Here is a 26,050-nt window from a genome sequence, read left to right as displayed (position 1 = left end):
GGAGCTGATTATTTCTCACTGGTGATACATTGTTTCATTTTCATTACATTCCTTGTTTATGAGTTTTGAATTGTACTGCACTGGCAGCTTTTGATTCTCCTTCCAACATCATCTTTGCCTCAGCACTGGCAGTTTCAATTTGCTTCGCTCGTGAGCTACCAGTCGACTTGACATATCTGGCATGAGGTTGCTTTAATTATCCAGTTTCCTATATTAATGATCATTAAACCTGTATTTGATTATTGCGATTTGAAAAGCTCATAGTAAATACCGCTCAGCTTTAAGCAAATTTGTAAAAGTCTCACGCAGGTGCAACATGCAGAGTAGGTTTCATTTTGTGTGAAAATATGACTAAAGGCAGACTGCAGAGGGAAAAAAGGTACAGTTCTGTCGCTGGGACAGTACCCTAAGGTAAAAAAGTGAAACGGTACAAATATGTACTTTGAAAGTACTAATATGTCCCTTTCAGGTACTGATATGTACCATTTATGGGTAGGTAAGGTACAAAGACTTTTGTAATTTAGGGTACCGCCACAGCGACAGAACAAGCTCGCTGCCGCACCCAAGTCCGAGCAGCCAAACACACCAGTCTTCGAGCAGCTAAGCACACCGTCCTCTGAGCAGCCGCTGCTTTCCCAAACCCACGGCACTAACAAGCCTTTTGGAGATGGCTGCCACGCCACAGTCACCGAGCAAAATGGCCACCACGCCAGAGTTCCCGTCCGAGAAGGCCGCCATGCCAGATTCCTGCGGCCAAGATGGCCGCCACGCCAGAGCCCCCGGCCAAGGAGGTCGCCGCGTCTGAGTCCTCCTGTCAAGAAGGCCACCACGTCTCCCCAAGCTCCCTACACCACCATGGCGCCCTGAACTGTATGTGTTACCTGCCTCTGACCTAGGGGATATCTGAACCGTCAGCAAATGATACACAGGTGTTACGCACAGCGGATCGAAGAATAAACTGTGAAAAACACGAGAAGACCGAAATTACGTCAGTCAGTTTATTACTGCAATAATTTCTCTTTAAATTCTTACAACTCTGAAATAAATTCAACATTTCAAATCTCAACAACACTCAAAGTGCATTTTGTGAAATACAATTATACAAACAACAAATCAGTGCAAACATTTGATAAGTGTATGCAAAATATACCTTTAGGTATAATATAATGTATACTTATAATATATAAGTATATATAATCTTACATAGATTTATAAAAATGATCAGTATTTTGGATATTCATTTTACAGTAAGTGCAAAAAGAGTGTCAAAAATGCAGTACACCAATTATCAAGCTACCAGAGAGTCTTAAAGACCAGATTTTAAAAGAGAAATACTTGAGATTTCATTGCACTTGAAATATTAATTTGATATAACTTCTATCTCTTATTCCATTTAACTCCATTTAACACTGAAAAAACGCACGTGCTGAACACTAAAAATGGCGACTGAACCGAGAATACAACATACATGGAGAAACGTAATTCCAAAATACTCTTAAACAATGTAAAATATGACACAGACTCATAAGACAATCAACATAAATCATGCATGAAACATGATTAAACTCACTCTTCAGCTGTTTTTGTAATCCTCAGTGAATTAAAACACTTCTTTTTAAAATAGATTCACTTCAAAACTCTTTGTATTACACATTTTGATTTACACAAGTACAATGAAATGAATATTTTGAAATATATTCATATTTTGAATATTTTATTTTTGAAATATATTTATACCTGTGAAACACACGAGAAGACAGAAATTGTCTTTCCACAGCCGCAGTCCATCTATTACTGAGCCCGCCGACCAGCAGGAGGTTAATCTCTCGCGTCTTGGCGCCTGATGCACCATCTATTGGCATGGCAGTGTAATGCCACAATGATAAAATGATAAAGCGTTACATTAATTAGAAAAGTTCTCATTTTGTAAAAAAAAAAAAAAAAAAAAAAAACATGTACATGCCAATAAATGTGTGGGGATGTCATTGTTGTAAGTAAAATCATAAATGGCATTCTTTCAACCCATTACACTCTCCCCTGCTTTTAGAGATGTCTCTGCACATCTAGAACCAACTAGTTAGGTAACTACAGTTGTCACAGAAAGTGAACTATTAGGTTGTTGCTCATAGTACGTATGTGTATGTTTTAGAATGTCATGTGTCTTCTATTCTTTCACGACTTTATCTCTTGTTTTTTGTTTATTTTTACTTTTTTTTTTTTTGTTGTTGTTTTGGTTTTTTTTAGAATGCCCATAGTGCTGGCACTGAGAAGTGGTGTATGTCAGGTAGTACGGGGTAAGTCTGGACTGGGTACAGAACACAGGGATGCATTGCGTTGACTCCTGGTCTCCAAGCCTTGTTTGTAGATTGGCCCATCTGATTGTACTTAAACACCTCCTTTGGCTTCACTGAACGGGTAGACCTGCGCAGGATGATGACTTCCTCACTCATTGGCTGTGCAACATGCTGTGCTCCGAGGTCAGTATCTTTATTACTTCTTACTAGGCATTCATCCAAATGTTTCTGCAGTTCCACAGATGGCAACAGGTCAGCCGGTGCTTGTGCTGGTTCTGGTGTGACAAACTGGGGGTGCTGCTCATATGTCTCAAGGTTATCTGGCTCTACTCTGTGGCATACTAGATGAAACTCTGGGGTCGCTACTTGAAGATGACTGTGTGGCTCACTCTGGGACTGTTTTAGAATTACTTTCTTTCTTTCATATATTGGTATTGGTACTGGGATTACATGCATATTCTTTCTCGTCCCTGGAATGACTGGCTTCTTTCTATAAGGCATCAGATCTTTGAGTCTGGCTGTTCATGTGGTGTCGTTTCTGTCTTTGTTGTTTCCGTGTCTGATTGTCTTGACCATCATGGGCAAAAGGAGATTACGGTGCAGTACATAGAGTGTGCGGTCACCAGTTTCTGCTTGAATTCAATATACAGGACCGTCTCCTATCCTCTCAACAACATCATGAACTTTGTTCTCCCAGTAAGGGCGAAGTTTACCAGGCCTGTCTCTCTTGGACAGGCTGCGGACAAGCACGCGATCGCATGGCTGAAGCACAATTTTTCTGACACCATTATCATAGTATTTTTTCCCTTTTGCAGAGCAATTCTTACTGTTTTCAGAGGCGATCTTATATGCCTCGTGCATCTGAGAAGCCCACTTCTGCACGTATTCCTGATGGGTCCCAGTCTGTGGCTCAGGCTCGAGGTTAAAGAGCAAATCAATGGGTAAACGTTGGGCCCTTCCATAGAGAAAAAAAAATGGTGAATAGCCCGTGGCTTTGTGCCTCGAACAATTATATGCATGGACTATGTGTGGTAAGTGGTGTTTCCACTCAGATTTCTTTTCCTCTGACAACTTTTGGAACATTTGAAGCAGTGTTTGATTCAGACGGTCAGCGGGGTTTCACTGTGGGTGATAGGGGGGTTGTTCGAGAATGAGTAATGCCAGCCAGTTGCTGAAGTTGTTGGAACAAGTTATTCTCGAACTCAGCGCTGAACATGATGAAGCTTTTGTGGATACCCAAAGCATGGTATAAGATCATAGAAAATCCTTTCAGTGGCTGTTTTGCCTGATTTGTTCTGGGTTGGGTAGGCCTGGGCAAAGCGAGTGAAGTGATCGATGAGAACTAAGATATACTCATAGACTCCCTTACTTAGTTCAAGTTGGGGAGAGTTGACGGACAGAAGCTCAAATGGGTCATTAGTTGTGATTGAGCCCATTGGTGCCTTTTTTTAGGAGCAGTGGGTTGCTTTTGCTTGATACATGGGCATTGACAGATGATGTAATCTTCTGTCGTGCTGCATGAAAGGCCAATAAAACCTTTGCCTTGCCAGGTGGATGACTTTGTCAGCCCTAACATGCCCCATGCCATCATGAAGGTGTTTGAGCACAAGAGACTTCAGAGAGTTAGGGAGAACCAGTTGTCTGTGTTGTCCTGTCTGTCTGTATAAGATTCCCTTATAAAGTCTAAGTTTGTTCCATGTATCATCGTGTGGTTGATCCCATGTGTCTCTTGTCTTTGTCACTGGGGTTCCATCCTCTCTCTTCCAATGTAATTACCTCACAGATGGAAGCATCTTCTATTTGGGCAGATCAAATGTCTTCTGTAGGAAACATGAGTGTGCTGGCAGGAAGATCATCACAACGATAACCCAGCTGAAGGGTACTTCAGTAACTCATGGTACTTCTTTTTCTTCCTTGGCTTTATCTCCCTGCCATATGGCAGAAATAACATCTGGAGGTAGATCCTCAGAGTATTCTCTGATGTGGTCCTGAAGCTTCACTGGAAACCATGATAGGGTGCCGGCATCTGTGTTGGTTTTGCCTGGCCTGTATTTTATGGTGAAGTGAATGTCAGCTAATGCACCCAACCAACGATGCCCAACAGCACTCAACTTGGCAGTACTCAGGATATAGGTTAGGGGGGTTGTTATCCGTGAATAACTGTGAACGTGGGGGCATAGTAGAGGCAATCATGAAATTTATTGCATATTTAAGCTACATGGTGGTCAAATCTCTGATGCAGGTTTTGATATCTCTTGAAAACCAGCACCCGACGTTGGCTTAAGGTAGTCATCTTGATGCATCACCTGTGACAGTTGTTCTGTCACAGGCGACATGTGCTGGATCCCGGACAATGAGCCACCAGTTGTTACCGGCCTCCAACCTAGGGGATATCTGGACCAGCAGCAAATGATACACAGGCGTTATGCACTGTGGATCGAGGAATAAACTGTGAAAAACACGCAAAGACAGAAATTACATCCTTCCACAGTGGCAGTAAGTTCATTACTGCAATAATTTCTCTTTAAATTCTTTCAATTCTGAAATAAATTCAACCTTTCAAAACTCAACAACACTCAAAGTACATTTTGTGAAATACAGTCATACAAACAACAAATCCATGGAAACATTTGATAAGTGTATGCAAAATATACCTTTAGGTATAATATAATGTATACTTGTGTAAAAAAATATATAATCTTAGATAGATTTATAAAAATGATCAGATTTAGTTTACAGTGAGTGCAAAAAGAGTGTCAAAAATGCAATACACAAATAAACACGGAGAAACGTAATTCCAAAACACTTTTAAACAATATAACATGACACAGACCCAATATTTGTCTGATAAAACATTTTTCGAAAGGCAATCAACATAAATCATGCATGAAACATGATTAAACTCACTCTTCAGCTGTTTTTTTTATAATCCTCAGTTAATTAAAACTCCTCTTGTAAAATAGATTCACTTCAAAACTCACTTAAACTCTTTGTATTACACATTTCAATTTACACAAGTACAATGAAATGACTATTTTGATTAAATATATTTATACCTGTGAAAAAACCGAGAAGACAGAATTTTATCTCATCTGTCTACAGTATATTCTCCCAGAAAGATTGTGGTTTTGTCACATAAGTTTTGGCAAACTCAGTCTTTTTTTTTTTTTTTTTTGTTTGCAGTGGTGTCCTCCTCGGTCTCCTACCATAGCATCTCTTTTCATTCAGACGGCGACGGATAGTGCGAGCTGACACCGTTGTACCTTGTGTCTGCAGTTAAAAGTTAATCAGGGTTAATCTGGGCTTTTCTTCTGTTTTTTGTGTTGTTGCAATGTAAACAAAAACAATAAGCATGTGAATATCAAAACATTTGCAATTGGAACAATTTTCTGGGAGAAATTGCAATGGTGCCGATATTTTTGGCCATGACTGTAATATTTCCTGTCTGTTCCTTAGTTGTTGTCCGGTTTACTACTATACTAGTCATTTGTGAGTGTTCCCAAGTTGTATTTCTTCTGCGTTTTCTTTATTAAAGACTGTTAAAGTGAAGTTTGTGACTCCTGCATTCTCCCTTGCCTCACACAACCGTCCGTGACAGTGTCTCTGTAATTTTTTTTTCTGAATATCTGAATGTGTTTCTTCATTTGTTCACATTGTTTTAAACTATACTGTATAGCTGTGTGTTGTGATCAGGGCCGTCCCAAGCATGATTGCAATGTGTCCATTGTCAAACTCCGAAATTGGATTATTTTTAATAAAAAAAAAAATTAATAAATAAATAAAATTTAAAAAAAGTGCCATTATTTTATTTGAAAGAGTTAATGAAAGAGTTTGTCTTGTGTATTATTTTTTATTAGATCAGAGAAAATTTGGTCATTTGGCCATGTTACAACGTGCCCCTCACATTACAATGTACCCCACCTACGGGGCATGTTGTGCCTTTTCACTTCCATTAATTTGAGGTAAATAACAAAAGAGGTATACACTGTAATTATGAAACAAAGTGACATATTTGTACTAGACAAGTGTGAAATTAATGTGGATAAAAGAAATATACTCTGAACTCCACGTGAATTTACACAAACTGAGAAAGTCAAAAATTGTTAGGTTGTGCCCCGCACTCCCCTAGTAAACTACTTTTGCCATATTGCTGTAGCTTAGCTTGCTACATTTCCTAGGGGGGTAACTTCAGTGTAGTGAAGCTTCATTTAGTTAATGGATTTTTGAAAAAGTGGATTTGGATGTAGACTAGTTATTTGATGGAAGTGTTGCATGTATGAATTGTTCACAAGATCAAAAACATGCATTTAGATTGTTCATCTGATGCTTTACTCAGTGTGCAGACAACAAATGTTAAGATAACCAAGATAAGATGCAGTTTTCTTTTGTTTTTTACGTCAGGTATAAATCATGGGGAGTCAGCGAAGGCTGATGGAGGTCCATCAGACATCCAGAGAATAAGAAGAGACCAGCAAGATTCCAGCAGACGCACTCAGAACAGAACTGAGCAAGAGCCGACCAACAGGCTGTCCATTGACATGCTCCCTGACAATATGACACGAGTGGTGGTGAGTTAATTATTGTCAAGTTAAGTCAAGTCACCTTTATTTATATATCACTTTATCCAATATGAATTGTGTCAAAGCACCTTTACAGTGTTAAACAGAAAAATGTTGTGTCAATAATTCTGCTGCAAAGCAACTCTAAAAGGATGTTCATTGTTGATTCAGTTCTCTTCCAATATGTGACCTTGGACCGCAAAACCAGTCATAAAGGTCAATTTTTTGAACTTGAGATTTATACATCAGCTGAAAGCTGAATTAAGTTTTTCACTGATGCATGGTTTGTTAGGATAGGACCATATTTGGCCGAGATACAACTATTTAAAAATCTAGAATCTGAAGGTGCAAAAAAATAATCTAAATATTGAGAAAAATCGCCTTTAAAGTTGAAGTTCTTAGCTATGCATATTACTAAACAAAATTGAGTTTTGATATATTTACGGTAGGAAATTTACAAAATATCTTCATGGAATATGATTTTTACTTAATATCCTAATGATTTTTGGCATAAAAGAAAAAATGATAATTTTGACCCATGCATTGTGCTGTTGGCTATTGCTACAAATATACCAGTGCTACTTAAGACTTGTTTTGTAGTCCAGGGTCACATATAGTGTCTGTGCAATCATGTCAATCGCACTGCCAAGAATTAAGTGTTCCCAACTACCCTGCTGAAAAATCCAGCATTGCTGGTCACCAGTATAAGGTATGTTTTGCATGCTGGGACCAGCATGGGTTGCTGGTTTGCTGGACACCAGCATGGGATGCTGGTTTGCTGGATCCCAGCATGGGATGCTGGTTGCTGGTTTACTGGTCCCCGACACGATAAGACAGGTGAGCTGGTGGACCAGCATAAGGTATGTTTGTGGTATCAGTTGTTGTCTTTTGGGTGCTGGTATGATCCCAGCAAGACCACAACAAAAGTTGTGTACCCGTATGTGTTGCAACATTTCTTTTGAAATTGGTTTGTGTTTGTAGTTAAAGACCAAGCCAATTTTCCAAATTAATTTTGAGAAATTATTTAATAAAGAAAAACACATGGCTGGTTACATGTTTACACATTAAAATCCCCAGTGTTAAACAAACACTGCTCAGTTTTCACATGGTCCTGATCTATATAGAGTAAAATTAACACCAAAGCAGTGTTAGTAAAATAAAGTAGATTCACTCTACAAGTGATGACTAAACATTAGTGATTAGTGAGGTGAGCATAAACACATCAACTACTTACAACTCAGCCTTAGATGAAATCAGTATGATTAATGATTAAACAACTGCAAAAACAAAATTACCATATTCACTTTACTTAAACACAGCCTATTATTCAAGCTGTGTTCAGTCCTGTGTTCCCTCGTCCGGTCTACTATGTCCATACGTGTGATTCCTGCCTGTCTGTCTTCTGTTTGCCCTTGTGTGGATTAATTAAAGACTGTTTACTTTAAATCTGCATCTTCTTTGTGCATTTATCCACCATATCATGACAGAAGACCGAACACATAAAGTGAAATTACGTGGCGTGTTTGATTTTTGTTTACAAAGTTTTTCTTTTGTTTTTTTCTTTGAATGGAGCTTGCCGCGAGACTCATGGTTCTGGCTCGGAGGAGCCAGGAAATTGAGGATTTCGCGAGAGACTTCAGTTGTTTCGCCATCACAACCGCCTTTGATGATGAGACGCTTCCCTGATTAAGATCGGGGGCAAACTGCCATCACCCCGTTGACCTCCCAAACACTACAGAACTGAACTGGAGGGAGGCGATTGTCCGGTGTCTGGAGAGCGTCCGGTAGTGTTGGGTTCAAGTCCACCTAAGTCGAGTCCGAGTCTTTAACCAATCGAGTCCGAGACAAGTCAGAGTCCAAAATGGGCGAGTCGGACTCAAGTCCGAGTCCCAAAGGGCCGAGTCCGAGTCCAAGGAAACAGCACTGTTTGTCAGTATCTTAACATTGTTTTAACCCAAACTCAGTCCCAGACGGCTGGTGTCCTACAGATTTTAGCTTAGACACACCTGAACCAGCTAATCAAGCTCTTAGGCATACTAGAAACCCCCTGGCAGGTGTGTTGAGGCAAGTTGGAGCTAAACCAAGGACCAGGACCAAGTTGGCCACCCCTGTTTTGAACCTTTACAAATAGAAAAACAATGTCAATTGAAATGTAAGAGAAGCAAACCTCTATTGCAGTGTTTCTCAACCCTGGTCCTGGGTGACCCCCAACACTGCACATTTTGTATGTCTGCACATTTTGTATGGGGGGGCGCCCAGGACCAGGACCAGGACCAGGACCAGGACCAGGACCAGGACCAGGGTTGAGAAACACTGCTCTATTGGATCTTGCCATTTTGATTTTTGATTTCACGCCATCTCATAATTGGTGTCCTGCTCTGCTTAGCAAACTTAAAAATCATGTAACAGAAGTTAAGGCTGACTTATGTATTGTGACACATTTCAGAATGAAACAGGTTTTAGAATATGAAAAGTTATAGGGTGGGACTTGACTTTATTCATCAGTATAGGAACTGTATCATTTCAAGGGTGGTATCTTGGTGAATGGGACATTAAGAGCAGAAAATGCACCTCTTATCTCTGATTGTGGCAGTGTTTGTTTTGGGTTGTATATGACAAATGATTAGACCTTAAAAAAAAGGGACAACCACTTTACAAGCCAAGTCACACCTTTTTTATTTGTGAATGTATTTATAGTTACATTAATTACAATAAACTACATTATGTAAGGAATAATTGATGACAGGCCATTGAATTATTAGAAAATCATGCACACCCAAGGTGGTTTTGGACCTAAAAAAAACTATTGTCACAAAGATGTTAGAAAAAATATTTTTCTTTGAAGCTGTAAACTGCAACCATGTTTAAAAAATAATAATCATTTCAATACAGCAAAAACTAATAAACTAATGTAAGTAAAACATTCTCAAGCTTACTGAAGGAAAGTAAACACTTTAAAACAAGTATTACTTACAAGCAAAATGATAGATAAATATATTAATCAAAAATAGAAATGACATGCTGTGACTAACAACAGAACCATACAATATATCAGAAAACAACTTAATTACAAAATTAAGTGATTTTTATTTGTGCGATGTATTCCACATCTTCAGAATCCATACGACTAAGGAACAGACCCAAATTCAAGCCTTTATCTGGCGATCTTCATCTCCATCCCAAGCAGCGAGTCCAGCGACCGTAGGCAACAGCAATAAACCCGCGCTGAAGTGCATCTTACAAACTCAAATAGTGCCGCATCAAGAAACGACATGTTTTACAGCAGGAAAATCGAATGCATTGTTGCTCTCACCTGAACTGGTCACAGATTACAACATGCAGTGTTTCTGGTGAGGTGTGTTTAAATGATGCGCGTGTGTGCCTTCACAGAATGAATAGGGAAATAATCTGGATAATATTTTTAGTGATTAACAATGTAAATTCTGCTCCACACAAAACATACTGTATTCAGCCAGAGAGGACTGCAGCTGCAATGCAACATCATTTGGACTGCTTTTGGTACTGCTTTTCACATTTTTGCAATTAATAAATGATTGTGATTGCACTTATATGTCTATCCTGTTTTTCTTTATTACTGTACAGAGAGTTATGGTTAGGTTTAGAGGTAGGAGTGGGATTAGTGACATATTTTGGTCAGTTAGGTTTTATATCCTTTTATATTAGTTCTAAAATTTGTAGGTTTAGGTTTGGGGTAGGTTAAGGGGGCTAAAAATCTAAATCGCTCATTGAAAAAAATGATTAAAAAAAAAAAAAAAAAGGGTAAGGAGAGATGACTGACAGACCATGCTGGAGGATTTGCTGCTCAATCTTGTGCTCAATGACAAACATCCTTTGCACAGAGTGTGCATTAATCACGTAAAAGCGATGTCAATACCCTGCAAATTGATAGTGCGAAAACTATATACAATATTAAAATGTTTCGGGGTGCGAGCGTTAAGAAGAAAAAAAAAAGGACAAATTAAAATGTAGCTCAACTGAATATCGCTCCAATTTTGCTTTTGGCTGTTAGGCTATGTAGTGTGGGGCCAGGATGGGCCAGGCTTCTGATTGGGTGGGCCAGGCCCACCTTGGCCCCCTTGTGGAGCCGGGCCTGGTTCAGTCCTCTGTTCTCTCGTCCGATCTACTACGTCCATACGTGTGATTCCTGCCTGTCTGCCTTGTGTTTGCCCTCATTTGGATTAATTTAATACTGTTTACTTTAAATCTGCATCTTTTTTGTAAATTTATCCACCGTAGCGTGACAGAAAGTGCATGCTATCACTATTTTCAATAATATTTCACGGTCCTCACTGCACTGACATACCTTCCAATACTTCTTTTGGAAGTAATTTATCAGTCAAATTTGATGTGCGATTAATTTGCGATTTAATTAGGTTAATGTAACGTGGGGAGAGAGACGAGAGGGGAGCGGATCCAAATGCAAGCTTTTATTCATAGGACGAGACAGAGACATGGTCGAACAGGCAGGGTCAGAACAACAGCAAACAGGCATATATGGAGCAAGACACAAGAATAGTCCGAGAGGCAGGCGTTGGTCGATCCGGGGGAGAACGTAATCCGAGGGGAACAAGGGGAGGGAATAATCCATAAAATGAGCGAGCAGTCCAAAAGGCAGGCGGCGAGACAGACGAGACGAGATGGCCAGGCGAGAAAGCTGAACACAGGGAACTCGGAAACTAGGGAACTAGGTGAAACAACAATACAATAAACTATAATACTAACCACAATACTCAGTGAGTAACAGGGGGAAAGTCCGAGGCTTATATAGGGGGCCTGATTGGCCACAGGTGTTGACGCAATCAGCGCCATGGATGATGGGAGTAGTAGTCTAGGGTGCAATGCAACAGTCTGTGTGATATGACAGGGCAAGAGCGACATCTGGTGGTGAGCAGACCGAAGGTCACCGACCAGATTCATGACAGAGCCCCCCCCTAAAGAGCGGCTTCCAGACGCTCCAACCCACCAACAGTCCAGGGGAGCAGTGGGGCGAGGACGAGACAGGGCGAGGGTTGGGGGGTCAGGTGACTGAGGCAGGACCGGCAGGGCAGGAGCCCACCATGGCGGAGCAGGCGGAGCTGGAGCCCACCAGGGCAGAGCAAGCGGAGCTGGAGGCGCACACGAGCCCTCCAGGGCAGAGCAGAAGGCGCAGGGACCCTCCAGGGTGAAGCAGGAGGCGCAGGGGCCCTCCAGGGCAGAGCAGGCACCCGCGTCATGGACTGGGACCTGGGGAGAGCAGGGATAGAGGAGGCAGACAGAACAAGGAGAGAAGCAGAGAGTTCATGGATGAACGCCGCCTCCTTAGGAGGTTCTACAGCAAAAACTGACACCTCTGGAGGCAGGAGACAGGAGACACCGACAGGAGAGGCCTCTGGAGCCGACTCGTGGGCAGACAAGACCTCTGGAACAGACTTGTGAACAGGCGAGACCTCTGGGACAGACTTGTGATCAGACGAGACCTCTGAAGCAGATTTGTGGACAGACGAGGTCTTTGGAGCAGACTTGTGATCAGACGGGACCTCTGGAGCAGACTTGTGAACAGACGAGGCCTCTGGGGCAGACTTGTGATCAGATGAGACCTCTCGAGCAGACTCGTGATCAGACGAGACCTCTGGAGCAGACTTGTGAACCAACAAGACCTCTGGAGCGTAGTGTGCGGCCCATATACTCAGAATAGTGACTGCCATCACACTGGCAGACATGACGTGACGAGGCTCTGGAAGGTCGGACGAGACTTGACTTGACTCTGGATGATCAGACGTGACGTAACGAGACTCTGAACAGACAGAGGAGATGTGACTTGACTCTGGGCGGTCAGACGAGACGTGACTTGACTCTGGAAGACCAGTCGGGACGTGACTTGACTCTGGAAGACCAGTCGGGACGTGACTTGGCTCATGAAGATCAACTGTGACTTGACTATGCTCATGGAGATCAGCAGTGGCCTGACCTGGTTCATGGAGATCGGCTGTGACTTGACCTGGTTCGTGGAGACCAGCTGTGGCTTGATCTGTCTTGTGAAGATCAGTAGTGACTTGACTTGGCTTGAGGAGATCTGCAGTGACTTGACTTGACACGTGAAGACCAGCGATAACTTGACTTGGTTCGTGAAGATCGACTGTGACTTGACTTGGTTCATGGAGATCAGCTGTGACTTGACTTGGCTCGTGAAGACCAGTGGTGACCTGAATTGACTCGTGGAAATCAGCAGTGACTTGACTTCACACGGGAACCACAATTTTGACTTTACTTGGTTCAGGAACAGCAGCTTTGACGTTGCTTGAATCAGGAACAACAGCTTTGACTTTGCTTGACTCAGGAACGACAGCTCTGACTTGACTCGACACAGGAAACACAGCTTTAACTTGACTTGACCTGGGAAACACAGCTGTAACTTGACTTGACACTGGAACAACAGCTGTAGCTTGACTTGACACAGGAACGGCAGCTCTGGCTTGACTTGGCTCAGGAAACACAGCTGTAACTTGGCTTGACTTGGGAAACACAGCTGCAACTTGACTTGACTCGGGAAACACAGCTGCAATTTGACTTGACTCTGGAAACACAGCTTCAACTTGGCTTGACTCGGGAAACACAGCTGCAACTTGACTTGACTTGGGAAACACAGCTTTGCTTGGCTCAGGGGTAGCAGCTGTGATGTGACGGAGCTCCGTTTTCATCGCCATTTTGTGAACGGGCTCCGCCGTCGCCGCCATTACATGAGTGCGCTCCAGCATGGCCGCCATCTTGCGAACGGGGTCCACTGTAGCCGCCATTATGTGAATGCGCTCTGGCGCAGCCACCATCTTGTGAACGGGGTCTGTTGTAGCCACCAATACACGGGCGGGTTGCACGGCCGGCGTTACCGCGATGTCACGTTCCTCATCCGCGACACCCACAGTAAAAGATGAGCCCACACACAACAAAGCATAGTCCAAAAACACAGCCAGAGACGAACGCAGACCCTCGCGTCTCAGTCTCGCTTTTAACAGTTCATTTAAACCATCGCAGAATATTTCAAATAATATACAGTCCGGGAGATCTGAATGATTTGAAATGGCCAGGAATTCACGGATGTGCTGTTCTAGTGTACGTGGTCCTTGTTTAAGTCTGAATAAAATCCGGATTGTGTCCATACCTATATTCTGTAACATGGGGAGAGAGACAAGAAGCGAGCGGATCCAAATGCAAGCTTTTATTCATAGGACGAGACAGAGACATGGTCGAACAGGCAGGGTCAGAACAACAGCAAATAGGCATGTATGGAGCGAGACACAAAAATAGTCAGAGAGGCAGGCGTTGGTCGATCCGGGGCGAACGTAATCCGAGGTGGGAAAGGCGAGGGAATAATCCATAAAATGAGCGAGCAGTCCAAAGGGCAGGCAGCGAGACAGACGAGACGAGATGGCCAGGCGAGAAAACTAAACACAGGGAACTTGGGGACTAGGGAACTAGGCAAAACAACAATACAATAAACTATAATACTAACCACAATACTCAGTGAGTAACAGGGGGAAAGTCCGGGGCTTATATAGGCACCTGATTGGCCACAGGTGTTGACGCAATCAGCGCCATGGATGATGGGAGTAGTAGTCAATGCAACAGTCGGTGTGATATGACAGGGCGTCACCGACCAGATTCATGACAGTTAATTAATTGAAACATTGTGTAATTGTTAGATTAAAAATTGTAATCGACTGACAGCCCTAATACATAGAAATGTTTATTGCATCAAATTAGAATAAAAAGCATCAAATTAAAATGACTTCTGAAGGATCTTTGACATGAAACCTTGCTTAATGGCTGCAGAATAAATATATTACATTAGTTATTTAGACTGCTATTTTATAGAAAGCAATTATTTTATAGATTAAAAAAAAAGTGTCACTCTTATACTAAATTGTTCCAGGAATGAAAACAAAATTAACATAATACAGATTTTAGAAGCAACCTGAGTAAACACAGAACAGCTTTATTTTATTTATTTATTAGTAACCCCCCGTAGTTACTAATTCACAAATCTATGTACTCTAAGTAAATGTACTCTCATCTGGTGTACAGTGTTGCCAACTTGGCGACTTTGTCGCTAGATTTAGCGACTTTTCAGACCCCCCTGGCGACTTTTTTTCGAAAAAAGCGCCTAGCGACAAATCTAGCGACTTCTTGGACAAACCTTATTTAGTTTATGAGACACTCTGGTACTGCCGCGCGAGCGCAAAGTTGTGCTTTCCCAGCGCGCGCGCTCTCCCTCTCTCTCTATCTGCGTCTGCTCTGTTCAGTGTGCGGCAGAGAAGCAGCACTTTCAGATAAAAGAAGATATTCTGTTGCTTCTAACTCTATTTTACATGCAAGTATAGCCGAAATCACAGCACAGCCATTGTCTTAATCGTATGTGTATTTTATTTCATTAGACAATGTCGTGATTATGAATCACGATTTTAGTGTAGATAAATATCTTCGAGAGCTGGTTATGTAGTCCTAATGGGCTGCGTTTCAGTCACTATTTCATATTTACCCCGTTGTCTGACAAAAGAAACCGTAAAATATATCAATATATCTATGAAATATATAAATGAAAACAGTTTTATTGAATTTGGCTGCATTAAATAGCAGTATGTGAGCACAGAGACGCAAGACAATACGACGTAGCTAATATGCTGATGAGCGTATGACGTCATTTAGCGACATTTGACGACTTTTCAAATGGGGTTTAGCTACTTTCCATTGAAAAAGGTTGGCAACACTGCTGGTGTAAAAGAAACACTGAATTCCACAAAACGAATATCATACCTGTGGTCAAGCATGGTGTTGGCACTGTGCTTGTGTGCAGAGGAGGTAGTCCACCTCTGAATGTCTCAAATAAAGCTAAACTAAAGTTTTGGAGTGGCCAAGTCAGAGTGACTTCAAAGAGTTCATACTCAAAACCCCTGAACTAAAGCAGTTTCACAAAGAAAAGTGGGCCATAATTCCAACACAGTGCTGTAAAAGATTGATCTCCAGTTATCAGAAGCATTTGGTTGCAGTTATTGGTGCTAAAGTTGACACAACCAGATTTTAAGTTTAAGCTAATATACTGATCTTTACTGTTGTTACCCATAAGGAAGGTGACACCAGTGACACCACTGTCCATATATTCAATGTGTTATAACAGAGCTTTATGAGATTGCGATGAACTGAGATGTCAGCTTTAAGGGAGCTTAGTTGGCCCGCATTCTGCCATGCATGCAGCAGCCGATGCTTGCTTTTCTGTTAGGAATGACAGTGGTTTGTGAATGTTAATGCTTAGCCTAAATAACAAAGATTTTATAGAGAGCATTTATGCTGGGATCTTGTGGAACTTACAAGATGTTACAGAGCCATTTTATGTAAATTTTATCGATGTACTGGAAAAAAAAATTGATATAGGTTACTTTTATGTAGGCTTTTGACATTAACGGCTCAAGAAGGTGTAATTGTTCAAATAACAGATTCAAATTTCAGATTTTCTAAGGATTTTGAGGGCCCGAGCCCTAAAAGGGCGAAGGCCCTATTGATCCCCCAAGGATTATTAGGGCCCAAGCCCTAAAAGGGCGAAGGCCCTATTGTTTTCCTTCAACCAATTGCGAGCGGTTAAACTTCACATGCTTGGTAAGAGTCCTGACCTGAAGACAGTTATATTCATAGCGCCACCTGTTGGCAGCAGGATATGTCATGTCTTACACTAACTCAAGCATGCCATGTTTAATCTACACCAAACTTCATATGTTTGACAAAAGCGCTGACCTGAAGACATCCACATGCCAATATTCAGTTACATGCATAGTGCCACCAGCTGGCAGCAGGAAGTTTGGCACATCTAAATGACTTTGACATATTTCTCCTAAATTTACTATGTGAAAACCATTGTGCCCACCATTCGCCAACGATCAGCGGTGAGGCCGGGTGTCGAGGGCCCTTTCATCGCTGCTTGCAGCTTTAATTATTATTATTATTATTATTATTATTATTAGGGCCCGAGCACTTGCTCACGCGTCAGACCTGGTGAAAAATTACATCTGATATGGTTTTCAGAAGTGGGTGTGGCAAAATGGCTCAATAGCGCCACCTATAAAATTTCAAAGGAGTGCGCCTCGAGCTATGTTTCACGTACATGTACGAAACTCGGTACACACATGTAACACACCAATACCTACAAAAAAGTCTCCTGGCACAACATCCGAAACCCAACAGGACGTCCGTTATATTGAATTTCCTGTATGATTTTTGTGCAGTTTTTGCCATTTTCAGGCCATGTACTTTAACGAACTCTTCCTACAGTTTTAATCCAATCATCTTCCAATTTGGTGAGTGTTATCATAAAGCCTTTGGGATGCAAAATTGCGACGATCTAGAGTTTTCGTCGAGGGGCTTGTCCCTGGCGGCCTGACAAATTTTGATGTTTCGCCATGAAAAAGGAAGTTGCTGTAACTCAGGCAAACAATGTCCGATCTGCCTCAAACTTCACACGTTTGATAAGATTCATGTCCTGAACACATGTCAGTGCCCATATTCAGTTATAGTCATAGCGCCACCTGCTGACAACAGAAAGTGACATGTTTAAAACTGTTACGGACTCCTAGCAACATATTAAAAAGCGTTAGCAAGTTTTAAATAGGCTAGCAACATGCTAAAATCATGCTAAAACATGCTAGCAACACTGCGCTAAGAGCTAAAGCATGATATTAATACAAAGAAAAAGGAAATTGCTGTAACTCATGCATACAATGTCCAATCTGCCCCAAACTTAATATTCAACATGCTACAAACATAGTAAAGCATGCTAGCAACACTTAGCTAATAAGCTAAAGCATGCTAATAATACAATGAAACAGGAAGTTACTGTAACTCAGGCATACAATGTCCAATCTGCCCCAAACTTAACATGTTTGATAAGAGCCCTGTTCTGAACACATGCCCATGCCCATGCCCGTATTCAGTTCTAGTCATAGCGCCACCTGCTGGCAACAGGAAGTGACGTTTAATACTGTTATGGATGCCTAGCAACATTTTAAAAAGTATCAACAAGTGTTAAATAGGGTAGCAACATGCTAGAAACATACTAAAACGTGTTAGCAACACTTAGCTAAGTGTTAAAGCATGTTATTAATGCAATGAAACAGGAAGTTACTGTAACTTAGGCATGCAATGTCCAATCAGCCCCAAACTTAACAGGTTTGATAAGACTCCTGGCCTGAACACATTTACATGCCAATATTCAGTTATTGTCATAGCACCACCTACTGTCAACGGGAAGTGACATGTTTAACACTGTGATACACTATTAGCAACACACTAAAATAAACCATTGAGTGCTAAACTTGGTAAAAACATGCTCAAATATGCTAGCAACACGTAGTAAGTGCTAAAGCATCGTGTTAAAGCCATGAAACAGGAAGTTGTTGCAATTCATGCAAACAGTGTCCAATCTGTCCCAAACTTCACGTTTGATAAGAGTGCTGGCCTGAAGATATCTACATGCTCATATTCAGTTATAGCGCCACCTGCTGGCAACCAGAAGTGACATGTTTAACACTGTGATGGACTATTAAAAGCACAGCAAAATATGCCATATTGTGCTAAACATGCTAGAAACACTTACTAAGTGTTAATGCATGCTAATAATGCCATGAAAGAGGAAGCTGTTGTAATTTAGCAACACAATGTCCGATCTCCCCCAAACTTCACGTTCAATAAGAGTCCTGGACTGAACACATCTAAAGGCCAATATTCCATTATAATAATAGCGCCACCTGTTGGCAGCAGGATATGTCATGTCTTACACTAACGCAAGCATGCCATGTTCAATCTGCACCAAACTTCATATGTTTGACAAAAGCGCTGACCTGAAGACATCTACATGCCAATATTCAGTTATAGACATAGTGCCACCAACCTTAACCTTAACCTTAAAAAAGGCGACTTTTGAGGGGCTCTGTAGCGCACACCGTTTGACCTACAGTTACCAAAATCCATATGCATATAGACCTCATCGGGCCAAACAATTTCCGTGCTCACAGTCCGTGCTTCGCCTAACAGGAAGTCAGCTATTCAAGGTTTTGTGAAAAACACATGCTCTGGAATTTGCGATACTCCTACTAGGGTTTTTTTTTTTCGGATTGCCACCAAACTCGGTCAACATCATCTCAAGACATTGGGGATGCAAAATTGCCAAGGGACAAACTTTAACATTTGTTTTCTGTGTTTTTGGGCTACTTAATAAGCTTAGATTTTCATGAAACTCAACACACACATCAGTATTAATGATAGTTAGACACTGGCAAAGGTTCATAAATGGGCGTGGAGGAGGCACTCTACAGCGCCACTTTTTGTCAAAAGTGGGGGGGGGTTAGTTTTACAGACACCAAACTCAGGACATATATTGTTCTCATCAAGCCGGACAACTTTCTAATTTACACCCATTAGCTATGACCAACAGGAAGTCTGCTATTTTGATTTGAATGTGGATTTTTGGAAAAATCAGGCTATTAATAAATTCATACTCCTCCAAGCAGGAATAAGTAGTTCACACCAAACTTTGTCAACATGATGCCAACATACTGAATATGCTAAATTGCGAGCGGATTTGGGATATTTTGAACGGTGTTGATATGGCAATTTATTAAAGTAAGAGTAAAAAAATAACAGTAATTTTCTTATATCTTTAAAATGCGTTATTCTAACTCTTTAAAACTTTTTTACATATGAACAATAAGTCATTCTTAGGAAACATGGTTAGTTAAGTGCTATCTAGCTCAGAGGCCCAGAAAACAAGAAAGATATTATATATCATAACTTAGCAGATGAAGACTGTAATACCAAGGGTGACCACCAGATGGAGTCTCAGGATAAGGGATCTTTTTAACTCCTAATCCTTTTTTGCTCATTCTCAGTGTTTAGGAAAGAAAAATAATTCAGTCGAATCAGTTGAATTCAATAATTCAATCGAATCATACATAATTATATAATGACTAAAAAAATTTTATTATTGAATTCAACTGATTCGACTGAATTATTTTTCTTTCCTAAACACTGAGAATATCTTACGATTTCTTACTGATAGGATAAGAAATCTTTAAAGTCTGATAATTTACTGCTCAGTTCAATTAATTAGAATAAGAAACAAATACATAAAATAAGTTAATATGTACTTTACTGGTAATATATTTGTATATAATTATTTCACAAATGCTTATAGATCATTAAAATAAAATATAAAAATGGTTGTTATTCATAAAAAGTGTTGGTAACAGTTTAAAATAAGGTCTGTTGTTTACATTAGTTAATGCATTAACTTGAACTATGAACAATGAACTATATTTTTTATAGCATTTATTAATATTTTTTTATTGTTTCTTTATAAAAATATTCATGTTCATGTTAATTTACAGTACATAAACTAATAATAAAATATTCAACTTTACATTTTAATAATGTACTAATAATTTATAATTTAATATTAATTAATGGTAATAAATGCTATATAATTATTGTTCAGGTTAACTAATATAAATATATTAGTTAACATGAACAATCATTATATAGCATTTATTGATGATAACAAATGATATTGCATGGTAAAGTCTTGCCAAAGATTTATATATGGTTCTTTCCAGATGTGTGTGTGTTGATCTTATAGTGTAACCCTTTCATTGCTGTAACCCTTAAATGTAAACTGCCAGAGGGTTACTGTAAATGCATGTGTCCGCTGGGCACCGTTTTCCTGATACTACCGTCATGGCGATTGCACTGGTGGCGAGGGCCCGTCATTGCTGCTTGCAGCTATATTTATTATTATTATTTATTTATTTTATTTTTTTCGACTAAACGGGGCATTTTGGGGGCCTTAACATGCTCAAAAACTCTTGAAAATCGGCACACACATTGGAATCTGCGGTCATTAGGACGCCGCAGAGACTGGGACCCGGGCGTGGCACAGGGGCTCTACAGCGCCCCCTGGAACACCTTCCCAAAACTTGATGTATATCCCGCACATACTTGCACGTAGACTTATGAAACTCGGTAGACATGTAGATCTCACTGAGCCGAACAACTCACGCACTCTATGTCATTAGCTAATCCCAACAGGAAGTGAGCTATTCAGGCCTGTTTAAAAAGTGCATGCTCTGGAATTTGATATACTCCTCTGAGGCCTTTATTCCGACGGCCACCAAACTCAGTCAGCATTATCTCAAGACATTGGGGATGCTAAATTGTCAGGGGATTTTTGATATCTCGAACGGTTTGGCCGTGGCGAGGCGACGAAATTATGGCGAGAAATGAGAAACAGGAAATGGCTAATAACTATTGCACACATTGTCTGATTCTGATGAAACTTCAGGAGTTTGTTTGTTGTATGATGCCGATCACATATATGTGACTATTGAGAGTCAAAGTTATAGCGCCACCAACTGGCAGCAGGAAGTGTGTCATTTTCAAAATGCTTTTAAATCAGCCTCTTAGTTTTACTCGATTTGCTTCAAACTTCATCAGAATAATGTCAAAACACGGCCGATGAGAATCTGTAAAGGGATCGTGGATACATTAAATGCTGTTGTCATTGCAACGTGTCAAACTTTAACATTTGTTTCCTGTGTTTTTGGGGCACTTAATGAGCTTAGATTTTCATGAAACTCAACACACACATCAGTATTAATGATAGTTAGACACTGGAAAAGGCTCATAAATGGGCGTGGAGGAGGAGCTCTATAGCGCCACCTTTTGTCAAAAGTTGGGGGGTTAGTTTTAGCTACAGACACCAAATTTGGTATGTATATTGGTCTCATCAAGCCGGACAACTTTCTGTTTTACACCCATTAGCTGCGACCAACAGGAAGTCTGCTATTTTGATTTGAATGTGGATTTTTGGAAAAGTCAGGCTGTAAATAAATTTGGGATATCTTGAATGGTTGATTTATGGTGATTTATTAAAGTAGCAGTAAAAAACATAACCGTAATTTTAAAATGTAGCATCCAAACATTTCAATTTTTTTTTACATACATAGAACTAGTCATTCTGAGAAATAAATGCTTAATTTCATTGATATAAAATAGTCTACAAAAAATAGAAAATTAAAAACCTATTACACATCTGATCTCACTCTCTCACTCTAACTCTGTGTCGGGGGATGGGCTTTTGCTATGTGTGTGTGTTGAGTCCAGGGGTGAGTTTGTGCCTGGGTGGCCGTATGTGTGTCAGAGAGAGAGAGACAGAGTGCAGTTAAAGTGCATTATCCTAACTCTTCACAACATTTTTACACATGAAAAACAAGTCATTCTTAGGAAATATGTTTATCATGTTTTCAGAGACTACAAAAACATTTAAACTATCACCCTTTTATTGGCAGATGAAGACTGCAATACCAAGGATGAACACAAGATGACCTCATAGGATAAGGAATGTTTTTCAGCTCATTCTCAGTCTGTCAGAATGATTTAAAAGCATTTTGCTTTTAACCCTTTCAATGCTGTAACCCTTCAATCCAAACTGGTACAGGGTTACTGTCAATGCATGTGCCCGCTGGGCACCGTTTTTTTGATGGCACCAAGGTTGCGGATGCACTGGCAGCGAGGGCCCGTCCATCGCTGCTTGCAGCTATATTTTTTTTTAATATATATATATTTTTTCGACTATTCGGGGGTTTTTGGGGGCCTTAACGTGCTCAAGAGATGAAAAACAGGAAATGGTTAATAACTATTGCACACATTGTCTGATTCTGATGAAACTTCAGGAGTTTGTTCGTTGTATGATGCCAATCACAAAGATTATCTAGACTATCATGAGTCAAATTTATAGCACCACCAACTGACAGCAGGAAGTGTGTCATTTTCAAAATGCTTTTAAATCAGCCTCTTAATTTTACTTGATTTGCTTCAAACTTCATTAGAATAATGTCAAGACATGGCCGATGAGAATCTGTAAAGGGGTCGTTGATACATTAAATGCTGTTGTCATGACAACGTATAATATATAATGTAAAATATAGCTCTGAATAAATGAATACTACAAAATACATCGAATTTACACCAAACTTTGTCAACATGATGCCAACATACTGAAGATTTTAAATTGTGAGCGGATTTAGGATATGTTGAACGGTTTTGACGTGGTGATTTATTAAATTAGCAGTAAAAAACATAACCATAATCCTTAAAATGCAGCATCCAAACACTTCAAAACATTTTACATATGTAGAACTAGTCATTCTAAGAAATAAATGCTTAGTTCCATCGATATAAAACAGTCTACTAAAAATAGAAAATTAAAAACTATTAAACATCTGATCTCACTCTAACTCTCTCACTCTAGCTCTGTGTGGGGGAGGGGTGGTGTTTGTGTTGAGTGTGTGTGTGTGTGTGTGTGTGAGAGAGAGAGAGAGAGAGAGAGAGAGAAACAGAGTGCATTTAAAGTGCATTATCCTATAACTCTTCACAACTTTTTACATGTGAAAAACAAATCATTCTTAGGAAATATGTTTATCATGTTTTCAGAGAACGCAGAAACATTTAAAATATCACACATGTAAACTAGCAGATGAAGACTGTAATACCAAGGATTAACTCAAGATGACCTCATAGGATAAGGAATCCTTTTAACTCTAATCTTATCAGTTCAGTCTCATTGTATCAGAATGACTTAAATGCATTTTGCTTTTAACCCTTTAATTGATGTAACCCTTCAATCCAAACTGCCACAGGGTTACTGTCAATGCATGTGCCCACTGGGCACCGTTTTTCTGATGGCACCAGGGTTGCGGATGCGCTGGCGATGAGGGCCCGTCATCGCTGCTTGCAGCTATATTTCTTTATTGTCCTCAGAAAGAGGAAATTTGATTTCACAGACTGTACACAAGGTGTACTACACATAATAAAAAACATTTAAAATACACAAATGATACACACATATTTCCACCAAATACAAAAATACACATATATACACCACAAATGTAAAAGAGAACATCCCAATCGAGTTGCAGCGGACAATTTTGTAAACGATTTTACTTGGACCCATTGTGCATGCTGTCTCCTTAATACCGTGTGGTTTATATAAATGTTGTTGCTGATTGGGCTGACATTTTTGACACACTCACCAAACAAGAGAAAACGTATCTCAAACCCGTTGCACACCATTTCCAGAAAACATGTCGTTCAACCTGGAAACTGTTTGAGCTTGAACATGCCCCAGGTACACTCTTAAAAATATAGGTGCTTCACAATGCCATAGAAGAACCTTTTTTGTCTAAATGGTTCCATAAAGAACATTTAACATCTGAAGAATTGTAAAAAGGTAAGAAAGAGATGGTTCTTTAAAGATCCTTTGACTGAATGGTTCTTGTGGAACCAAAAATGATTCTTCTATGGCATCACTGTGAAGAACCTTTTAAAGCACCTTTATTTTTAAGAGTGTAAGTTTGTTGCTGCTATATACATCTGGGTAAAGTGCTGCACACCTGAGATAGCAAGCAATCAGCCAAAGAATCATGATAATCCCCAGCATTTTTCTGGCGTGGGTCATGGTGTTCATGGATTACTAACTCGTGTAGATGAACACAAACTCGAACACATTACTAACTCAAATGTAGACGAACACAAACTCAAAAAAAAAACAAAAACAAAAAAAAACAGTGGAACAAACAACACAAAAAAGACTTAACTCGTGAGCAGGTACAGACTGTGTTGTCATAGACGGAGCGTGCGCCAAACATAGTTTCACTTTAAAACATAAAGAAATTGTAACCCTAAAGTGTTTTTCAAGTGTAATATTTCTTTAAAGGCTAGGGACAGAAAAAATGGAAATTTCCATAGAATTACTCATATGTTTACTTAGATTTTTGTTTTATTTTGTGAAGATCTTATGTACTAAATGTTAAGAAAATTCATTTTTAACAACAGGGAGCACATATTTTTAAGGACTTATAATAATATTGATGACTCATCATGAACTAAACAATATTCTCTCTGTCTTTCAGGAGGACTCCCAGAGGTACTACTCCTGGCGCAGTTTTGGTCCTGGTGACAAACGCACACAGGATCTCTGGGTGGATCTTGATTCAATGCATCAAGGACCTGTTAGAGTGCACGCTATCCTATCCAACACACACAGACAAGCATCGGTGAGACAACCACACAGAGAAGTTCCTTTATTCTTAGGAAAATATGCACATGGCTCACATGAGCCAAAGGAATCTTATTCTAGCTTTCTAGCTAATTTTTTTTAATGTCTCCTCACTAGCGGGTGGCATTAACCTTCGACTTCCTTTTCTATGGACATCAAGTGAGACAAATCACCATAGCAACTGGAGGTATTGTTTATAGACTCTGTTCACCTCTCTTCTCCATTAGGCCATTTAGAGCAGGGGCCGAGTTTGGACACCCCTGTTTTAAGGAAATTGTAGATATGTACTTAACCAGGGTTGTCCAAGGTCGGTCCTAGAGGGCCAGTGTCCTGCAGTGTTGAGGCAAGACTCCAACTTGCCTCAACACACCTGCGTGGAAATTTCTAGCATGCCTAGTAAGACCTTGATTAGCTGGTTCAGGTGTGTTTAATTAGGGTTAAAGCTAAACTCTGCAGGACAGTGGACAGACTTTGGACACATGATTTAGAGCATATCAAACCGGTTTGTGTTTGCCTTAGCACACAGACACTCAGAAAGTGGCTCACAAGAGATGCTTCTGTGACCTATTTTGTATTATTCATGACTGGCCAGATCGTCCTGGTTAAGGTTTGTTTTTTTTGTTTTTCCTCAATACTTAGGCCCTATTTTCAAAACTCTTCACATGGTTCTCCTAGCCAAATTTCAGCTTGGCACAGCAGTAAATTTTACATCCAAAATGCACTAAAACTACTTATACTACTCAAACACTTAATACATTGTCTCAAATTCACTTATTCTTCCATAACACTAGTGAACCCTCATAACGCGATTATAATGGGATTTCGGCAATATCGCAATAAAACTTTAAGTAATGTAAATGCAATAACTTTGATAAAAAAAAAGTGAATAAGCTCATGATTGTAACAAGCATAATCGTGTTAAAATATATATATATATATACGTATATAATCATGTTCGGCACCGATAGCCTCGTGGGCAGTGCATCGACATGCAGTGCCGTTGCCTTCGGGTGTCCCGTGTTCGAGACCCGGCTTGTGGAAGGAAGGTC

The 26,050-nt window shown here is 40.2% G+C and overlaps 1 protein-coding gene across 1 annotated transcript; it reads left to right on the top strand.

Moving 5' to 3' along the window:
• Positions 1-758: 758 nt before the first annotated feature.
• LOC127160307 (plexin domain-containing protein 1-like) lies at positions 759-25,319 on the top strand. The gene is made up of 4 exons (XM_051102970.1): positions 759-870; positions 6,696-6,862; positions 24,856-24,999; positions 25,119-25,319. Exons 1-4 carry the CDS (start codon positions 759-761, stop codon positions 25,317-25,319), a joined length of 624 nt encoding a protein of 207 aa, XP_050958927.1.
• The last annotated feature ends 731 nt before the right edge of the window (positions 25,320-26,050 follow it).

The sequence above is a fragment of the Labeo rohita genome, unplaced genomic scaffold (assembly GCF_022985175.1).
Source record: "Labeo rohita strain BAU-BD-2019 unplaced genomic scaffold, IGBB_LRoh.1.0 scaffold_324, whole genome shotgun sequence".
NCBI classification, from domain to species: domain Eukaryota; kingdom Metazoa; phylum Chordata; class Actinopteri; order Cypriniformes; family Cyprinidae; genus Labeo; species Labeo rohita.
The sequence above is the reverse complement of the archived record's forward strand: the minus strand, read 5'-3'. Positions and strand labels throughout refer to the sequence as shown.

Coding starts and splice junctions, on each gene's coding strand:
- LOC127160307 (XM_051102970.1), top strand. CDS start 759: ATGGCCGCCACGCCAGAGCCCCCGGCCAAGGAGGTCGCCGCGTCTGAG. Junction 6,863..24,855: donor ACAATATGACACGAGTGGTG/GTGAGTTAATTA, acceptor TCTGTCTTTCAG/GAGGACTCCCAGAGGTACTA. Junction 25,000..25,118: donor ACACACACAGACAAGCATCG/GTGAGACAACCA, acceptor TCTCCTCACTAG/CGGGTGGCATTAACCTTCGA.